Source organism: Microchirus variegatus (assembly GCF_963457635.1).
Source record: "Microchirus variegatus genome assembly, chromosome: 19".
NCBI lineage: Eukaryota > Metazoa > Chordata > Actinopteri > Pleuronectiformes > Soleidae > Microchirus > Microchirus variegatus.
The window spans coordinates 4,460,824-4,480,521 of NC_139820.1; the positions used below are offsets into that span (position 1 = coordinate 4,460,824).

Below are 19,698 nucleotides of genomic sequence, written 5' to 3' on the forward strand. Positions count from 1 at the left end.
AAAATAATTTTTCAAAAATTGGTTTTGAATGTGTGAGAATGTGTGAGACACTGCGTAACACTGAAACTAATAAAAACTAAGCATTACAAAAAATCAAAACTAATAAAAACTAGCAAACCCATTCTTAAAACTAATTAAAATTAACTTTAAAAACAAAATGTCAACACCTATAACCTTGCAGCACTGCTACCTTCGTCAGTAAAGTTTAAATGTTTTATTTTGTGACTTGAGTTTTCATGAATCTTCTTTTTTTTTTTTCTTGTGTCTTCTCTGCGTCTGGGTTTCAAGCTGTTTCCTGGCAGATGTCAGTATGCCTCGTTATTACATCAGTTTTTATGGCCCTTATGTCAACATTATTAAAACAGTTAAAAAACATGAAATATTACAATACATTTGCATAAAAAACAAATAACGAGACTTGCTTTATGAATAATACTAAACCAGTTGCTCTAGTTTTTTTTTTTTTTTTTAAATAATGCCTTTTCCTTTTTTTTAAGAACAGAACACAGTTTAACAAAAGGAAAATGGTAGCAATTTTCTTTATATTTCATAGGAACGAGTACATATATGCATTTACACAACATTTATGAGTGGAACATGTGATAATGATAAATGATCAAATCTAAAGTAAAACACTTTTTGTTTGTTGCTACTTTTAAATTTGTAAATTAAAATCCTTCACATTGGGTAAATGTTACAGCAATAACATAACGTAAGTATCTATTCAATCCAACTTTATTTAAAAACAACAGCTGAAACATAAGACAAATAAAAGACCTATTGGACCTAAAAACAAACAATAAAACATACAATTATACAATAAAATACCATCTATCTATCTATCTATCTATCTATCTATCTATCTATCTATCTATCTATCTATCTATCGGTTAGCTTGAAGTTATATTAGCTTAAAGTCATCTCGGTTAGCTTAAACGTTATCTCTGTTAGCTTAAAGTTATATAACACGAATTCTCACTTAATATCCTTATCATATTGTTATATTTAGTAGTTTATTGCACTCAGCATGGCCGACTGTGGCTGTGAAGAAGACACACAGTAAGATAAAATAATTAAACGTGGTAAATCTACTGTATATATACTGTATATATGCTCACACACCACCACCCGGAACATCTGGATGGGGGCGCTGTGACAATAAATGCCCAGAGAGCGTATAGCGCTGCACATCTGACACGGGAGAATTATAGAGTTAATAGTATTTGGCATGACAGCGAGAGAGAGCGGGGAGCACAGCAGCGGCAGTGGCGAGGTGGTGGTGGTGGTGCCTGGCTGACAGACTGACTGACTGACTGTGACTGTGAGTGCAGCCCTCATCAGCTTAGCATTCACAGTGCGCAGCGCCTGGAGGGCCCGGAGCTGGGCTCACCTGCCCCCGCGGAGTCTACACGTTTGGGGGGATCGAACCGTCGTCGTCCGCCCCGACTGGCTGGTTGGTTGGCTTTCACGCACACACACACCGTCCGGACGGAGGAAGGGGGGGAAGTCGCTTCCACAACCGCCGCCCAGAGGGAGAAGACACCCCGGTGAGCGGTGAGCGCGAGTGGGTGGGGCTCAGACAGTCGGGTCGGCTGGGGACGCTGCCTGTCTACCTGCCTGCAGCGGCGCGTGGGCTGCTTCAGCCACCACTGTAATCCGTTTACTCTGGTAGTTGTAATCCGATTACTTAGTTTTCATAGCAGCTGTGTTGTCCTTATATTAAATTTAAAAAAAATATATATTGTCCAAAGTTCACAATGAGATAGATAGATAGATAGATAGATAGATAGATAGATAGATAGATAGATAGATAGATAGATAGATAGATAGATAGATAGATTGTTGACACCAAAACGTGTTACATTTCATGATATTAAATAAAAAAAATGTTATCCAAAGTTCTATATATTACAAATATAATACAACAACAATGAGATAGATAGATAGATAGATAGATAGATAGATAGATAGATAGATAGATAGATAGATAGATAGGATCATTGCAACTATATAAAATACGTTGTTACGGTGTTGCACAGTACTTATATATAGTATCTATGGATTTGATGCTCATGTCATTTGGTTCCCAGAACGTTCTCCTAATTTAATTTTATACAGCCTTCATACAACCTTTATAGAATGTTCTCTTTTGGTTCCAAGAAAGTTCTGGTTTTTGGTTGCGGAAATGTTCCCTGAAGGTTCTCCTGTGGTTCATTTTCCAAATGTTCCCCTAACGTTAATTTCTGGTTGCACATTTGGTTCCCCTAACATTACTTTGCCACAACCTTCATACAACCTTTATAGAACGCTGTGTTTTGGTTCCCAGAACGTCCTGGGAAGTCACGTTTTCGTTGCGAAGGTTCCCTGCCATCAGGTTCTCCTGTGTTTGATAGGAAAAGTTTTCTTAACGTTAATTTTTGGTTGCACATTTGGTTCCCAGAACGTTCCGCAAACATTACTTTGTCACAACCTCCATGCAACCTTTGTAGAACGTTCTCTTTTTGGTCCCCAGAGCACAAACCCTAATTTCTGAGGAACTGTTTGGGGCTAAGATTTGAATTGCGGCGGGGTTAAAGGTCGGGGTTACCGTTGTGGATAACTTGACTCGGAGTCAATGTATTGTCCCAAGAGGAAGAATAGTCCTGTGTGTGTGTGTGTGAGGGAGATTTAGTCAGACACCAATTTAAAATTTCCATTTCCCATTATACTTTCTTCAATTCGTGGACAAAACAACTCATCGAGTAATGTTTTCATTATTTGGTTACACCCTCCTCTGTGAATACGGACAAACCAATAAATATGTGGCCACAACATCCATCCATCCATGCATCCACCCTCCCTGTACCATATCTCATTGTTCTCTGACATGACAGTGCATAGCGTTAATGCATAATGAGGCAAATCTGTGTCTTCACCTGTCTGTCTGTCTGTCTGTCTGGTCGATCGGTAGCTCTGTGATCTGTCTGTCACCCCTGGGAGAGTCCCAAAAAAAAGAGTCCCCTCTCAGCCTCCCCCCCCCCCCCTCTCGATAGCTCTGCCTGTGTGTGTGTGTGTGCGTGCACGTAAGTACGTCCGTCCTCTCGGCGCGCGTGCACGCCCCCAATCATTCTCACACACACGTGTTTGGTATGCGTGCGTGTGTATGCGTGAAATGTGCGCGTGCTCCGGCTGCTGGTCCGCGGCGTGTACAGTCACAATGAATGGCTGCCTGTAGCGAGGCGGAGAGACACCGAGAGAGAGACACCGAGAGAGGGACACGGACACACTTAGGTCTGCGCCGCCGCTGCTGCTCCTCCATTGAGTCACTTTCCAGCGGAACGACACACACACACGGACCACAGACACTGACGGGGGTGAGTTGAGCAGCACTGCGGGTCAACGAGGACAGCGGTTCGGAGCTCGGGTCTCCTCGGCTCGGACCGTTGTCGGGGTTGCTGTTGTTTTTGCCCGAGCCCCCGAAATGTGTGTCCCGGGGGGGAAATGTACAAATGTGTGTGTGTGTGTGTGTGTGTGAGTGGGACCTTCTAGAATTCGTATTTCTCGTACATTATGTCGTGTTTAGCTTAAGCTGTCGGTCTTTATTGTGCCGTTAGTTCGTGGACGGGAGGTGGTAAAGTTCTGTTAGTAACTATGGGGGATGGGCTCACGGGACACGGACCAAACTTTAACCACTTCACCGGCTTCACACTCACTTGTCACCGCGGGAAGTCCCTCCTTTCGCTTGGTGCAGGGGCGCCGGGCCCGCCCCCCCCCCCCCTCCACGTTAGCATTTTTTATGACAATTGCTATTATCATTAATGCTATCATGGCTATCGAAAGGGAGCTCTATACTTTTATAAAAGTGTTACATTGTGATTGAATAGTTCCATCTTGGTGCACTTTTTCTATCAAAAAATGAAAATTTCTACCTCATTTCTCAGTATTATTATTGCTCTATTTTAGAGCTGAAACGATTAGTTGATTATTAATCGATTAATTAATTAATTGCCAACTATTTTGATAATCAATAATCGGTTTGAAGCTTTTTTCATTATTAAAACAAGATTTCTGATTGTTTTAGCTTCTTAAATGTGAATATTTTCTTGGTTTCTTTGCTCCACGTAACAAAGAAATCATTAAAACTGAATCATTTTGGTTTGTGAACAAAACAAGACTTTCGAAGCTTCGACAAACACTGATCAACGTTTTTTTTTTACATTTTCTGACATTTTATGGACCAAACGATTCGTCGATTAATTGAGAAAATAATCATTAGTTGCAGCTCTAATTTCAACATGAAATGCAATTGCAATCGATAAATACACAATTGTGACAGGTGCATGAATTTTGTAGTTTGGTACTGAGGAAGGCCATATCCACACAGAAACGTAAACAAAGCGTTAACAATCTTTTACTTTTTCGATTCCCCCCCAAAAAAGCACACGTAATGCTGTAGTACATATGCCAGGCCTGTAAGTGGAGCTGTAACGGAGCTGCTGCACCCCAAAAACGGAAAAGACGTTGTACACGTTTCAATGTGTATAGGATCACAAAAATGTTGTTTGTTGTATATCAACTAAACAAAAACGACTTTAGTGACTTTCTGGCATAATCCTAAAGGTCTGACTGTTGACAAACAGACGACAAGCTGCAGATGTGCAGAACAATTGCTGATCTCTTACTGTTCGTTCAAGTAAAAATAGTCTTCTGTTTCTCCTCCCCCTTTTTTATTTTTACGATTCAGTTTCACTGTTAATCTTCAGCACTTGATTTTTTTTTTTTTTTTTTTTGGCGTTCACGCTCATGTCTGAACTCGCAGAGGAACAGGAACGTGTTCTGGCGATATCTGGGGTCTTTTCAGGCTGGCTTTAGTTACTTTTACATTGAACGTTAGTTGGCAAGCAAACAATCTCCTAACACAGGAGAAGGAATACTCCTGTGTTAGGAGTCTTCCTTCACCCCCCAGAGACGCGTAATGTGGATTTTCCCAATACCATTTCAGGGCTCCTGAAAAGCAGTTTTTGTGTGGACGAAACCACAACAACTTTTCATTATCGTAACTCCATGCCGTTTTTTGATATCTCGAAAATTCAAAAACTATGGACTGGCACCCCTAGCGCCCCTCATGTGGAGGATAAAGATGGATTTCCATGTTTTCTTCTGTACGCCACTGAAACACACTTGTCTTAATTAAATAATTGTATTTGACAAGGCAGTTTTTCAACCATAAATATAGGATAATAGGTATTGTTGCCATGTTCTTCCATGGAACCCAACATTTCTAGGAGCGCCCCTGCTGCGTTGAGCCCACAGTCCTCCTTCACGCATTCTCCCAACTTTCTCCAAAACTAGTGATAAAAGAAGGGAGGGTTTAACTAAATATGGTGCATTTAAGAGACACAGACCGTCTTGTCACACCATGTCCTTGTGTCCTGTCGGTTATTGATTTTTACAGCCTTACTTCCCCTCCCCTCCTCTCGCCATGCCGGATCCATCCGTCTGTCTCGCCCACAGTTGCGGCGCATTTGTGTCCCGGGATGACCTGTTGATGTCGGCTAAAGATGGAATGCCGGGGTCGCCCTCCGACATGGAGCCACGTCTCCTGTCCGGCAAAAATAACGATAATAATAATAATACTACAGTAATACTACTACTAATAATAAAGACGTCGTAATGGAGCCGGTGTGACTCAGTGCAGCGCCCTGCTTTTTTTTTGTGTGTGTGTAGATTTAATAAATAATTAATTCGCATCATATATCACAAGCGACATTTTGGAGGGGAGCACAACGCGTGTCTGTCCCGTAGAGGTAGCTGCCGTTCGGCCGGAGAAGGAGAAGTGAACTCGGTCAACGCGGCGCTGGCACGGACGGAGCGGAGCGGAGTCCGGGAGCTAAACCGCTGGATATTTTATTCCCCTCCTCGACTGTTTTTGTGACATATTTCCTGGACGGTTCCTTGGACGGTAAACTCGTGCGTCCAGGGAAGAGAGAAGCCCTCTCCCTCTTTCACTCCCCCCATTCCCCCTCCTCCTCCTCCCCCTTCTCTCCACTGTACACACCGGCCCGGGCCAACCGAGGACTCCGAAATCCTCCCGGGTATCGAGGCTGGCACGCGGCGGGGCACCGAGCGCTCTCTGCCCGCTTTGAATGCTCTCCTGCCCCGCTGCTGCTGCTGCTGCTGCTGGCGGGCTCCCTTCGTCTCCCCCGTCGCGTCTGTCGGCGAGACAGCAGCTCGGCGCGACTTCCATGTGAGATAAACTGATGTATAATTGATGTGTGGTGATATTATTCCTTGTTTTTGAAGTTATAGCGCTGGCTGTGCTCAAGGGAGGCTACGCCAAAGCTGAGAGTTTGAGCTCGGTTAAACCTTTTTTTTTATTCGGGCCTTAAAATGCGCTTCATACTTTAAAGTAACACTGACTTTTTTTCTCTCGTTTTATTTAAATGTACTTGGAGTGAATTGTGTGCATGGGTGAAGTGTTCAATGCAAGGGCTAGCTTTAGCCGTAGCTTGCTACTTGCTAACAGGCTACCCTTTTTTTTAAAAAAAACCTCCCTAAACCAGGAACATGAATATGCTAATGTGGTGATTGCAGTTGAAATTAGTAGCTTATTGATCTAGATAATCACTCAGATTAGCCTCGTGTGTGTGTGTGTGACTGCAGGGAATCAAGTGTCACTGTGTTTTAGCCAAAGCATGTGGTTTGTCTGCAGAGTTTGTGGATTAAATCAAAAACTAAGAAAGCTGTAGAACACACACACAGGCAGACACACTCTGTTTGACATGAAGTCAAAGCGTAGAATGGGGCACATGGGGCCTAAGAGAGCAAAGGTCAAGTGGTGTGAATTAACCTCCTTTTATGATTCCTGGAAGTTGTTGTGACCTTTGTGACCCCCCTTTTTTTTGGAGGAGTCAAAAGTAGCTGGTTAGGATTTCCTCGGGGTGAAATGTCAGCACATCAAACCAAAGGGGAGCAGAAAGAAAAAAAAACCCTCCAAGGCTAACGACGGACACAATGTTCGGTTTTGGCAAATGCATCAAGAATGTGAACTGTCTTTTTTGCAGCCTCTTGTTTTGTAATTTGATGGTCGGGCACCGTTTTGTTGAGTCAACTGCAACCATGCATCTCTATTGGATGCGCTGTGATTTATTGTCCATTTTCTTGTAAATGGGAACATGCATTTACAAAACTGACATTATTCTATTGATTTACCTTTAAAAAAAAAAAGTACTTTTTGCAACCAGCAGAGTTACGGAATTAGGTTTAATTAAATCACATCATCGTTTGGTCCGTAAAACGTCAGAAAATGTTGATCAGTGTTTGTCAAACCTGGAAATGATGATGTTCTCGATTGTCTCGTTTTGTCCACAAACCAAAACAATTCAGTTTTTTAATTATTTCTTTGTTTAAATGGTGCAAAGAAAGCTGAAACCATCGGAAATCTTGTTTTAAATCATGAAAAAAGCTTCAAACCCAGGATATCACAAACCAGTTGAATTAAAATCTTAAATTATGCGATGCATATTGATTTAATTTTACATCGATGCAAACTATTAAGAGTATAACACTGACTTACTTATGTCAGAATGTTATTGAATTTAATAGTGGGTGTTATTGATGTGACCAGAGTGTTACGCCAAATGATCTCAGTCTGTCTGTGATCGTAATCGTTTTAGTTATTTAGTTGACGAATAGGAATAATTGTTATTAGTAGGAGTAGTAGTATTAATTGTTTTTCTTGTGTAGGTTGGTAATAGTCCAGATTTTTTTCCAGCTTGTAAAATTAAATTAAAACTCTTTTTTTTAAAATGAAATTCTTGGTGTGGGAGTTGTAACTAGACATACTTTACCCTTTCAATTAACCCTGCGCCTTAAATACGAGCAGAATTAATTAGCATGCTGTTAATTAGCATGCCCCGATGGTCCTTTTTTTTCCCCAGTAGTGCCCTAAGGTACGGGTAAAGCAGGGGAGTGGGACTGATTTAGCCCACATTTTTAACTTAAATCTTTCACCGGGGGGGGAAGGTTTTTGCTGAGCGCGCACAGTTGTACAATATCACCCTACCTCACTCTCACACCTGGAGGTTTCCCACTACAACCAATGTTGTTTTTATTATGTGTTGCAAAAGAGAAGCTCCACTGCAGGAGTGTGTATTTATAGTCAAAATAATCCGCCACCAGACAGTCTAACGCAGATTTTGTTGGATGCATAACTAAAGGGCTGAAAATTAATCAAATTAGTAAATTGCCAACGCTACATTCATATCTTTTGCGTTCTTGTCCTTGCATTAGAAGGGCTGCAACTAACGATTATTTTAGTAATGTGTGTCATTTGGTCCATTAAATGGTCCAGAAAAATGTGGATCCCCAACCCGGGAAATGATGATGTTCTCAAATGTCTTGTCTGTGTTAATATGGAGCAAAGAAACCAGAAGATATTCACATTTAAGAAGCTCGGAAAATCGGAAAACTTGTTTTAATTCTTCAAAAAACAACAACTCGTGTGTTAAATCATGTGTTAATCCATTACTCCGGCTTGCAACAATTAACCAATTACTAAATGAATCATCGACTATTTTGATAATCGGTTGCTGGTTATTCAGGTCCATATAAAGAAAGAAATCTGCCGTTCAAATGAATGGAAGTCTAAGACGTAGCGTAAACTATACATCCAATCACACGAGGAGATCACAACCTCGTATTCGTGTGTTTGCCCAGTGACCGAATCGCCTTTTGTGTTCTCGTCTGTGTACGTGCACACTCTGCATTTGAGTAAATAGCGTATTATTGTTCGTCGGGCCCGCAGGAAAAAAGGAGCGCTGCCTCCCAGACTGTCTCACGACAAAGACGATTTCAGAGACGTATTCCATGTTTATTTTTAATCATCTGGAGTTCAACAGATCTCTTCCCCCCCCCCCCCCCCCCCACACACACACACACACACTATCCTCATCATAACAGGCGTCCCTGTTGGATCGTGATGAGCGAAATAGACGAGTTATGTAAGCGACTGTGTTTTGACTGAGAGAGGAGCTGAAGTGGAAATATAGAAGTAGGCCAAAAAACCAACAAAACTGTTAGAAGATGGTGTCTCCAACATTCACTGGTGGACTTAAATTGGATGTTTTTAATTAAAGCGTTGAACCGTAATTGTTAATTCATGAATTATAATACACTCCGCTTACTTTGCTTCTTTTTATGAATATATATACAGCCTAGAAGTGCATCCAGACAGTCTGAAGTCATGATTTTATGATCATTTCACTGTCAAAATACAACCAATTCATTCCCATTGAGCCTGGGTTTTTGTAATATTTAATTCATGTTTTATTATCGGCAGTAACATTAATCGGTTTCCTCTATTTTTAAGCTATTAGCTTAGCGATAAATGTCTGTATTTGTTCCATTTATGAATCTAACAAAAATACTTAAAGCTATTTCTTGGGTAGAGAGTGTGTTTAAGAAACATTTCAAGAGATGAACTCATATGTTTTTCACAATTATGTCACCAATATCGTGAATCGTAAAGTATTTGGTCAAGATAATTGTGATATGTACATATCGCCCACTTTGTTGACTCCCTGTGTTGACCTTTTGCATCCAACTTCTACCCTTTTGTCTTGTAGACCCTGTGGTGCTGGGCAGAGCGTTATGGCTCAGACACTGCAGATGGCGATCCCTAACTTTGGCAACAACGTCCTGGAGTGTCTGAACGAGCAGCGGCTGCAGGGCCTCTACTGCGACGTCTCTGTCGTCGTCAAAGGACACGCCTTCAAGGTCTCGACTGCTTCCTGTTGCACGACCTAGCGTTTGCATCACCCTTTCTTAACATCTTGACCTCATCCCCTCCCTGCTCTTTACATCCTCAGGCCCACCGTGCCGTGCTGGCAGCCAGCAGCTCTTACTTCCGGGACCTGTTCAACGCGGACGGGAAGAGCTCGGTGGTGGAGCTGCCCCCGGCCGTGCAGCCGCAGAGCTTCCAGCAGATCCTGGCCTTCTGCTACACGGGGCGCCTCAGCATGAACGTCGGAGACCAGTTCCTGCTCATGTACACGGCCGGCTTCCTCCAGATCCAGCAGATCATGGAGAAGGGCACGGAGTTTTTCCTCAAGGTAACGCTGAAGATGTAATGACGCTTGAGAGTGTGATATATTTAGGAGATCAACCTTAGATGTGCAGCTGTATGTAAAGACTTCAAACGTACAGGAGCTTCATGACCATGTCTGTAATCCTACCTGCACTGAGTTACTGCGATGTGATAGGGATGCATCGATCCACTTTTTTTCACTTCCGATCCCGATACCTGAATTTGGATATCTGCCGATACTTTTCCGATATAGATGCTCTGTTTGCTTTAATAACATCATCATCATTATTGTTGATTTTATATAAGGCTTTAATAAACTCTTTTATATAGGAAAGTATTTGGAATTTTTTACACCAGACATTTTGGCCGGCATGTACCGGCTAACGTAAACCCTGGCTTGGAGGAGTGTGATTTTAATTGTTTTTATGACGGCTGGGATTGCGTCCGCTGCTGGAGGTTGCGGAGCCGATTTTCCTTGTCAACTCCTGGTCAATAACGGTCGCCTGCTAGCTGGCTGTAAACTGTGGAATGGATTTCCTGAACGAAGGCGTTCACGTCTCATTGAGACACGCCTCCGTTCAGGAAATCCATTCCGCTTTTTTGCATCCAGCTAGCAGCAGAGCAGTCGGCGAATCACTCGTGGAGACATTTCAGCAGACGACATTAAAGCACAGACGGATCGGATCGGAAATCTCTACAGATGGATCGGACATTTCCGATCCGTGAATAACGTTTGTATCTGAACCCGATGCGATACTGGATCGGATCGGGCCCCATCCCTACCGTATGATTTAGATAAGTAGTTTAAGGTGTACCTAATGAAGTAGCGAGTAAGTGTTTTGAGTTGAGCCACCATGGTACTTGTTGTGTGTCACATAATGCATGGCGTTTTGCTCATTATCTCCCTTTGAAGGTCTGATTAGATTGAGCGTGCCTTGCTGCATGCATCTGCATACTAATGAGGGGGAAAGCAGATTTTCTTGACTGTACACCTCAGACACAGACTTGATATAAAAAGACAAGGTAAAAAAAAAAAAAAAAAAACCTGCCAGCTTGGCGCGCGTCTGCTGACTGCTGGTGATTACTCAGCATAACACCGGTTATTTCTGCTTTAGCTGCAAGTGTTCCCATGTCAGGCATTCACATCTCCGCCTGGCAGGCAGAGCCGGGCAAGCCCTGATGACAAACATGACTGGATTCATGGAACAGAGAGGTTTTTCCCCTTTAAAAAATAATGAAATGGAAAGAGAAAGTGTTTTGGTTGTGACGTATAGACGACAGATGAAAGATGATTTTCGCTGCATCTCGAAAACAGAGTATTTGCCCGAGATTCATGTGTCACATGGGCAGCGTGGACACTCTGATAACGTGTGTGTGTGTGTTGCCTTTTTATTGAGAGCAAATATTTTCCACAATGCAGACACTGCTGCTCACACTTTGAGTGCGGCCCAGGCCGAATGATGCAGTCATAACTGGCTGCTTGAAGGAGGGGAAATAGGAACATTTCATCACTCACACCGTGTGTGTAAGGTTATAAGTTAGCTGCTGGTCTTAAAATGTTTGTTTCTACACATTTTAAATCTTGATCTCTCTCTTATATCGTCCCACCTCCAGGTCTCGTCACCAAGCTGCGACTCCCAGGGTCTCCACACGGAGGAGACCCCGCCCTCCGAGCCCCAGAGTCCCGTCACGCAAACGGTCGCGGGGGGCGGAGTCACACACGTAGCCACGGCGGCGGGAAGACCCTCCTCCTGTCTGACGCCCCTGCCGCTGGTGTCCAAGGTGAAGACGGAACAGACGGCGACCACACCTCAGCCCGCGCCACAGGTAGGGCTTGATGTAGCTCGATGTTTTTTTTTTTGGATGTTGTTTTTGATGAATCATGTTTACGTGACTCCCGATTGTTAAAATGAGTCTCTAAAGTAACACTAGACTTTAAAAACAGAGGCACAGTACAAAAGTACGCTGGTTATTTGTAGCGCTGCTCTTTTCGCTCAATAAACAGACCGCTCCAGTTTGACTGTAGGCGCTAACAGAGCTAACGGAGCTAACTGGTAAGCGGTGCTTGGACTCCGGTGCCGCGACACGTAAGCATGACGTCACGCACATCTTTTTCCGGTCAGTCGTCATGGAAACGCGTCATGCGTTAATGTGCGTTAGCGTTGACGCCGGTGCCCAGCACTAAGTTTTAATTAAGAAAATGTTCACATTTAAGAAGCTCAAATGATCAGAAATCTTGTCTTTCATAATAAAAAAGCTTCAAAATGATTAATCGATGATTAAAACAGTTGACGAGTAATTTAGTAATTGATTAATAATCAATTAATCGATTGGTATGATGGTATTCAGCTGGTATTTCCCTCCCTGTCCAGCAGGAGGGCTCTCCGTACTCAGTGGTCTGCACCCCTGTGGCTAAGCGGCTGTGGGAAGGGGGCAACCGCGATGGAGGCGGGGGATCCGGAGGGGGCGGAGGCGGCGGCATGAGGAAGGCCGCGCGCTACTCTTCCTCCTCGTCTTCGTCCTCCTCCTCAAACAACACGACCCAAGAAGCGTCCGGACGTGGGCTCGCGGCCGCCAACGCTGCGATGGCCGGAGGTGTCGGCGGCAACAACAACGCCATCGCCGTGGGAGGAACCGGACTCAACGGCAACCACAACAACAACAACAACAACAACGGCGGCACCCCCGAGGGCACGAGTCCGGGCACGCTGAGCATGTACACCAGCGACTCGCCGATCAGCTACCACGACGACGAGGAAGAGGACGAAGTCGCGGACGACAGCGCCGAAGAGCAGTATCGGCAGATCTGCAACATGTACACGATGTACAGCATGCTGAACGCCGGCGCTGCAGGTAAGAGCTGACTTTAAATGAATGCATAAGTGTGGGAGTTCATTTCAAGGTCGCAGTGTTATTTTTTTTTATTATGCAAATCGAGAAGGGTTTTTTTTTGTCTTGTGATCTGTGAATTCTCGCTGTGCTGTGTTTTCTAGTCGAGATTGTTTTTCCAAACTTTTCCAGTTAGGGGGGAAAAAGAAAAGGAAAATCACTGAATTAAATTGTCAGCAGTGGGTTAAAGCAACATATTTGGGGCGTTATTGATTAGTAATACCACAATAATCTTTCAGATTAATGTAAATCAAGTGGTCTGATAGAGAGAGAGAGAGTTCTGTGATCTTAAATGTGAATATTTCCTGGTTTCTTGGTTTGTGACCTGGATTTATTTAGATTTTATGGCTGTAGAATTGTCAAAATGAGTGATTTCTTCTGGCCTTTTTTCCAAGATAACTTCCACTTTCATTATCTGGCCCTTATGCAACCAATTAGGAATTACGGTACTGAGAAGCTGACGTCACAAACCCAGCCCCACCAGCAGCTACACGCCACAAAAATGCGTTTTTACCTGCCTTAAACGAATTGTTTCATATCATAAAATGGGGGCGTCCTCGATACCGCATTGATCTCTGCTTGACCTAGAACAGCCTGTCCTCCAATTTCCTCATGTTTGAATGAATAAAATATGAATGGGAAACACACAAAAGGAATTTAATGCATGAACGGAGACAAAGAAGCGTTTAGTGCAAAGAGAGCAGCGTAATTACCTCGGTGTTTAAAAACGCTTCGGACGCACACTTTAGGGCGACAGTTGGATCAGTGGTCGAGCGAGTCGTCTTTCAAACGGGAAGGTTGCGAGTTTGATTCTCGGCTCCTGTGGCCTACATGCCCACGTGTCCCCGGGCAAGACGCAACCTTTTACTTTTTTACCATGAACACATACACTACCGTTCAAAAGTTTGGGGTCACCCATAAAATTTTTGTGTGTGTTTTACATTAAAAGTCAGACTTTTATTCATCAAAAGAGTTGCAAAATGAATAGAAAATATAGTCAAAGACATTGACAAGATTAGATATAATGATTTTTATTCAAAATAAAACAGTTTTCACCTGTGCTAACATCATTGTACAAGGGTTTTCTAATCATCCAATAGCCTTCTAACGCAATTAGCAAACGCAATGTACCATTAGAACACTGGAAATGGGCCTCTATACACCTATGTACATATTCCATTAAAAACCAGATGTTTGCAGCTAGCATAGTCGTTTACCACATTAACGATGTATAGAGTGTATTTCTGATTAATTTAATGTTATATTCAATGACAAAGAGTGCTTTACCTTCAAAAATAAGGACGTTTCTGTCAAAAATGTGAAATTTGAGAGATGCTGTTATTAGAGTTATTTTTGATTGAAGTGGACTATTTGTTAAAGGTGGAAGTCATTCAGTGGTCAGAGACATCGTGTTTTAGGGTATTTCTTCATATATATATATATATATATATATATATATATATATACATATATGATCTAATAGATCTAATTCAAATGAGCGGAGTCCAATTCCATCTTTTTTTCCCCACCGATTTGACTCATTAGCGACATAACTTCATGACTCTTATCGCAGGAATAATGTATGTGGCAGCAGGATTATGTCACAGGGAAAACACTGTGACTCCTTTACTACTTTACCCGATATTATCATGGATTATTATTGTGAATTACCCTGAGATTCCCCCAAATTAGCCGCACACATTCACATTTCGATTCACAGATTATATTTTCATAATTGGGTGCCCAAAGGCTTTGCAGAACATGTTTTCAGCCTCTTGATCGTTTTATTAATTTGCAGTCAACAAGCACATTATACGAGTCCAGGAAGAAAGCTGTGTAGACTGAAACCACCTTGGTGCAACGTAAAACCTCTGCGTAATGGAATTAGTTTTTATATTGCTTTTGATTGACTGCTGCAGTTTGTAATTTGTAACATTGAACAGTAATTAAAAACAAAAAAAAACTATGCACCATCCTTCCTCCTCAGTCGTCAGCGAGCGAGTGGAGGCTCTGCCAGACTTGGCTCCAGACTCGGGCGGCGGCGGCGGACGCGGGGGCAGGGGGGCGCGATCCCGACAGGACCTGGCGTCGCTCCCCGCCGAGCTCATCAGCCAGATCGGGAACCGATGCCACCCGAAGCTGTACGAGGAGGGCGACCCGGCGGAGAAGCTGGAGCTGGTCAGCGGCACCTCCGTGTTCATTTCTCGCGCCCAGCTCATGAATTGCCACGTCAGCGCCGGCACTCGCCACAAAGTGTTGCTGCGGCGCTTGCTCGCGGCCTTCTTTGACAGGTCAGTGGCTGCCAGAGTGTGACTCAGGCTTCAACGCCGTATGAAGCGATGTCACCCCCACAGGAAAATGTCTTTACTAACCGCTCCCTGCCAAATTTTGCCATGTTTTTAAGTGTTTAAAAATTTGGTTCCATTGAAATCTTCACATGATCAAATTTGGCCCTTAAAAAAGACACAGGGACTCCTCACATGAAGTCCCGTGTGTCTTTTGATAACCATCTTCACTTCCTTTCACATTGGCCTTCAAAATAAGAGCCACCTTTGGCTTCATCTACTCCCTGTGTTAACCGTTTGCACTTGGTGTAGTTAGGTTTATCGATAGGAATCGGCATCGGTCCGATACGATCCAAAAATCCCATATATGCACTTTATTTCAGCTTTATAAGCTCGTTTTTGTGAGGTTTGCTCATAGAAAGAAGAGAAATACAGAAAGAAAGACATTGATTTTTTTAAATGTATGTATACATCATACCTGTTGTTGACGGTGGGCGTCTGTTGTCCCTTGCTCAGGAGCACTCTGGCTAACAGCTGTGGAACTGGCATCCGCTCTTCCACCAACGATCCAAGTCGTAAACCCCTGGACAACAGAGTTCTGCACGCGGTCAAATGTGAGTTTGTGTGAAATACACTAGAGCTGAAACAATGAATTGATTATTGATCGATAACTAAATCAATGGTCAACTATTTTGATCATCGATTAATCAGTTTAAAGCTTTTGTTTTTGCTCAGAAGAGGATTAGGATTTGAGTTCTGACTTTAAAACTCAGAATTCTGAGAAAAAATACAAAACTTTGAGGTTTAAAGTCATAATTCTGAGAAAAAATACAAAATTCTGAGGTTTAAAGTCATAATTCTGAGAAAAAATACAAAATTCTGAGGTTTAAAGTCATAATTCTGAGAAAAAATACAAAATTCTGAGGTTTAAAGTCATAATTCTGAGAAAAAATACAAAATTCTGAGGTGTAAAGTCATAATTCTGAGAAAAAATAAAAAATTCTGAGGTTTAAAGTCATAATTCTGAGAAAAAATACAAAATTCTGAGGTTTAAAGTCATAATTCTGAGAAAAAAAGTCATAATTCTGAGTTTAAGGTGAGATCTTTGTTAAGGTGAGATCTTTGTTTTTCCCGTGTGGCCCTAATCCTCTTCCGTAGTTTTGTATGGAAAGAGATTTGTGTCAACACTTTATTTAATAAGCATATAATTTTTTTTTCCCACCCCCCGCAGTTTACTGCCAGAACTTTGCGCCGAGCTTCAAGGAGAGCGAGATGAACGCCATCGCGGCCGACATGTGCACCAACGCCCGCCGCGTCGTCCGCAAGAGCTGGATCCCCAAGCTCAAGCTGCTGATGGCCGACAGCGAGGCCTACTCCGCCTTCCTCGCCGACAGCGTCAAGATGGAGGCCGAGGCGCTGGGGGCGGAGCAAGGCTTTGACCCCGCCTCCCTGGAAGCCGTGACGGCCGCCAACGGCAACGACGCCGGCGGCGGAGCCACGCCAGCAGACGCCGCCCTCCAAAGGGGGGGAGGAGGAGGAGGAGATAGCAGCACTTTGTTTTGAGTGGGTTTAACGGACAGATCTGATGAAAGGACAGATTGACGGAAGGAAGGAAGGAAGGAAGGAGGGATGGCGTTTTCTCTGAGGTAACGATGGCCGCTTCTCCTCCCCTGAGCAGCCATGTGTTGGGGGGGAGGAATCTGTTTCTTATTTTCAAAATATTTTTTATCTGTTCTCTGCTTTTTCTTTTTTTTGTTTGTCCACGTTTCACTCTCTCTCTTCCTGTTCTGGTGGAGAGAGACAGAAAGATGGCAGAGGGACGAGGTTGACGATAGCCCCCCCCACCACCACCACCACAGTCTCCTCATCCCTCTGTAGCAATCACACAGTTTTTCCTTTTTTTATTTCTATTGTTTTTAAAAGTGTGTACTGTTACTAAGGCCCTTTTTGTTATCATAATCAATCACAGCCATTCCCTGGGGTGAGGTCATCCTGTTTCCGAGTTATACTTCCTTACACTGTTGTTTTTGATAATGAACGAATGCGAATTGCGGAGCATCTAAACCCGAGTGTTGCGTGTCAGCGGAGGGCAGAGATTATACAATTTACCCCCCCCCCCTTAAATTGATTCTATTTATTTGTTTGTTTTGCTTTATATCATCTGGACGACCAGATTGAAAGCTTTTCTTGAAATCGAGGGCTCGATGAGGTCAGGGAGGAGCGAAATGAATATGTATGTCGGAATGATGGTCTATGATCCTCGAGACCTTAGCTTGACCCTGGGAAAGCTGACCGAGCAGCCACCGGTTAAATGCTGCTGATTGATTTTAAAATGTAAAAACTTTAAAACCCCCTAAATCCTCGTCTATTTTTGACCCTTTAACACAAAAAAGTTGTTTACTTTGTCCTGTTTTAACCTGTCCTGTGTGCGCGATTCGCTGCAATTATCGTCAAAGAGTTTGCACTGTGTTTTTCCTGCGGTATTAGTACAATCAAAATATGTTTTTGTACAAAGAAGAAAGGTTTTTTTTTATTTAAAAAAAACACAAAAAGAAGAAAAATATTAGCTCACAATCCAATTTGTATCCGTCGATCACACCCTCCTTTTTTTAAAAGAATTATCCAAAATCAAGCTTCTGCCTGACAGCTTACGGATGAGGAGTGTGAATGTGTTGACATCATTCTTTTCAACATTGTGTGTGTGTGTGTGTCGCCCCCTCCCCAAAAGAAAATACAAAATTTCACCACCATGCCAGTTAGCAGCGCGAGGTTCCCCGGGCTCGCTGCCTGGATGTGTGTCGTCTGGCATAGGCAGAGGTGCTAATTTAAGCTTTGGTACGTGGCGAGAAAACACAGCTCTGCATGTGTGCGTGTGTGTGTGTACTGAAGCAGCCGCACAGTTTTTGTTTGTGTGTCTGCAATACAGAGAAAGGGAGGGAGGGTGGGGGGAGGAAGGGGAAGGGAGGGCGGCCAGACGGCGTGTTTTCACACACGCTTAGTTGATTCATTCACCCGCCACTGCGGCGAGCACGCGCACACTAATATGCATTTGGGCTCCGTCAGCTGCATCAGCTACAGAATACCAGAGCGATGTGGGGGAATTAAAGGGCGGCTGCGCGTTAAGTCTGGAGTCTGAAGTCGAGTTTGTTCAGTTTTGAAGAGGAAATGAGATCGAAGAAAACAACCCTGAAAGTCACACTTGTCGTCGACCTCCACGATCGTATATAAAATATTCAGCTTTAGTTTCACTGAGACCTCAGCTTCCCTGCCTTTCTTTCTTTTTTTAAAAATCATGAGATCAATAACAAACAAATCAATATAAATATAGAAGTCTTGTTTCTATTTTAGAAACCAAGACAGTGGAAAATGATCACTCTGACGGATGCAGAGACTTTTTTTTCAAATTCCCGTGACTGAAGTTGACTGACGCGTCTCATTCTTGTGCCATTTTTTGTGTCGTCTCCGAAAAAGGAACATTTTGATTTTTACCATTTTACCTCAATTAAAACATATTTTGAAACGTGTGTGAGCGGCTTAGGAATCGTAGCCTCCACTAAAACTGCAACAATGAACGGGATATAGTCATCAAGTAGTATTTAACCGCTCAACTGTCGACTGCTGTAACTTCAGAGCACGACAATCCCATGATAAAATGCTGATTATGCAGTATCTGCAGTATATTTACGTCAATTAACATGCACATAGACGCGTGTAACTGTAACACCTTGACGTGCAAACCCTTGGATACAAATCAAAAATAGCCTTAAATGTGTCCTTGCTTATTATGGCCTGGCTTATACATGTGTATATATATGTATATATGTATCTGTATATATACATATACACATGCATATATATGTATATACATGTATATGTATGTATGTATATATACACATATGTATGTATATACATACGTATATATATATATATATTTACGTATATTTACATATATTTAACAATAGCTGCCAGTCAAAGAACCCTTGTCACTGAAATGAACATGTATGAGCGAGTGTGAGGGCTGGCAGGTGAACATGAGTTTTTTTTTTTTGTTTTTTTTTTAAATAATGCCTTTGCCCCACCCTCTATTCCAAGAGCACATGGACCAACAACCTGACGCAAAAGTTCCAACTGGGCAGATGCACAAGAAAGTGTGAGAGGTAAAAGAGAGGAGAAAAATGTGAAATGGGGAAGGGAGGAGAAGGAAGAGAAAGAGGAGACGGTTTGCACATTTTACTGTTTTGTTTCCCCCCTCGGTTTATTCATGAAGAATCTCAGAGAGAAGGAAAGACACAGAGAGAGAACGAGAGAGGAGGACAGTGAGTCTCCCTAAAGAGGAGGGATGTGGTGATTGGACGATTTGGTTTGAATGCATGCATGCATGCATACGTACACTCGTGTGTGTGTGTGTGTGTGTGTGTGTGTGTGTGTGTGTGTGTGTCTGGTTTGTCGCAGGGTGGG

At 42.9% G+C, this 19,698-nt stretch overlaps 1 protein-coding gene across 1 annotated transcript; it reads left to right on the forward strand.

The window, feature by feature from the left end:
- Positions 1-9,630: 9,630 nt before the first annotated feature.
- Positions 9,631-16,803, forward strand: nacc1b (nucleus accumbens associated 1, BEN and BTB (POZ) domain containing b; the record flags this gene model as incomplete). The annotated part of the gene is made up of 7 exons (XM_083905945.1): positions 9,631-9,756; positions 9,849-10,091; positions 11,681-11,905; positions 12,442-12,919; positions 14,943-15,246; positions 15,757-15,854; positions 16,472-16,803. 7 exons carry the CDS (start codon positions 9,631-9,633, stop codon positions 16,801-16,803), a joined length of 1,806 nt encoding a protein of 601 aa, XP_083762071.1.
- Between the last annotated feature and the right edge of the window lie 2,895 nt (positions 16,804-19,698).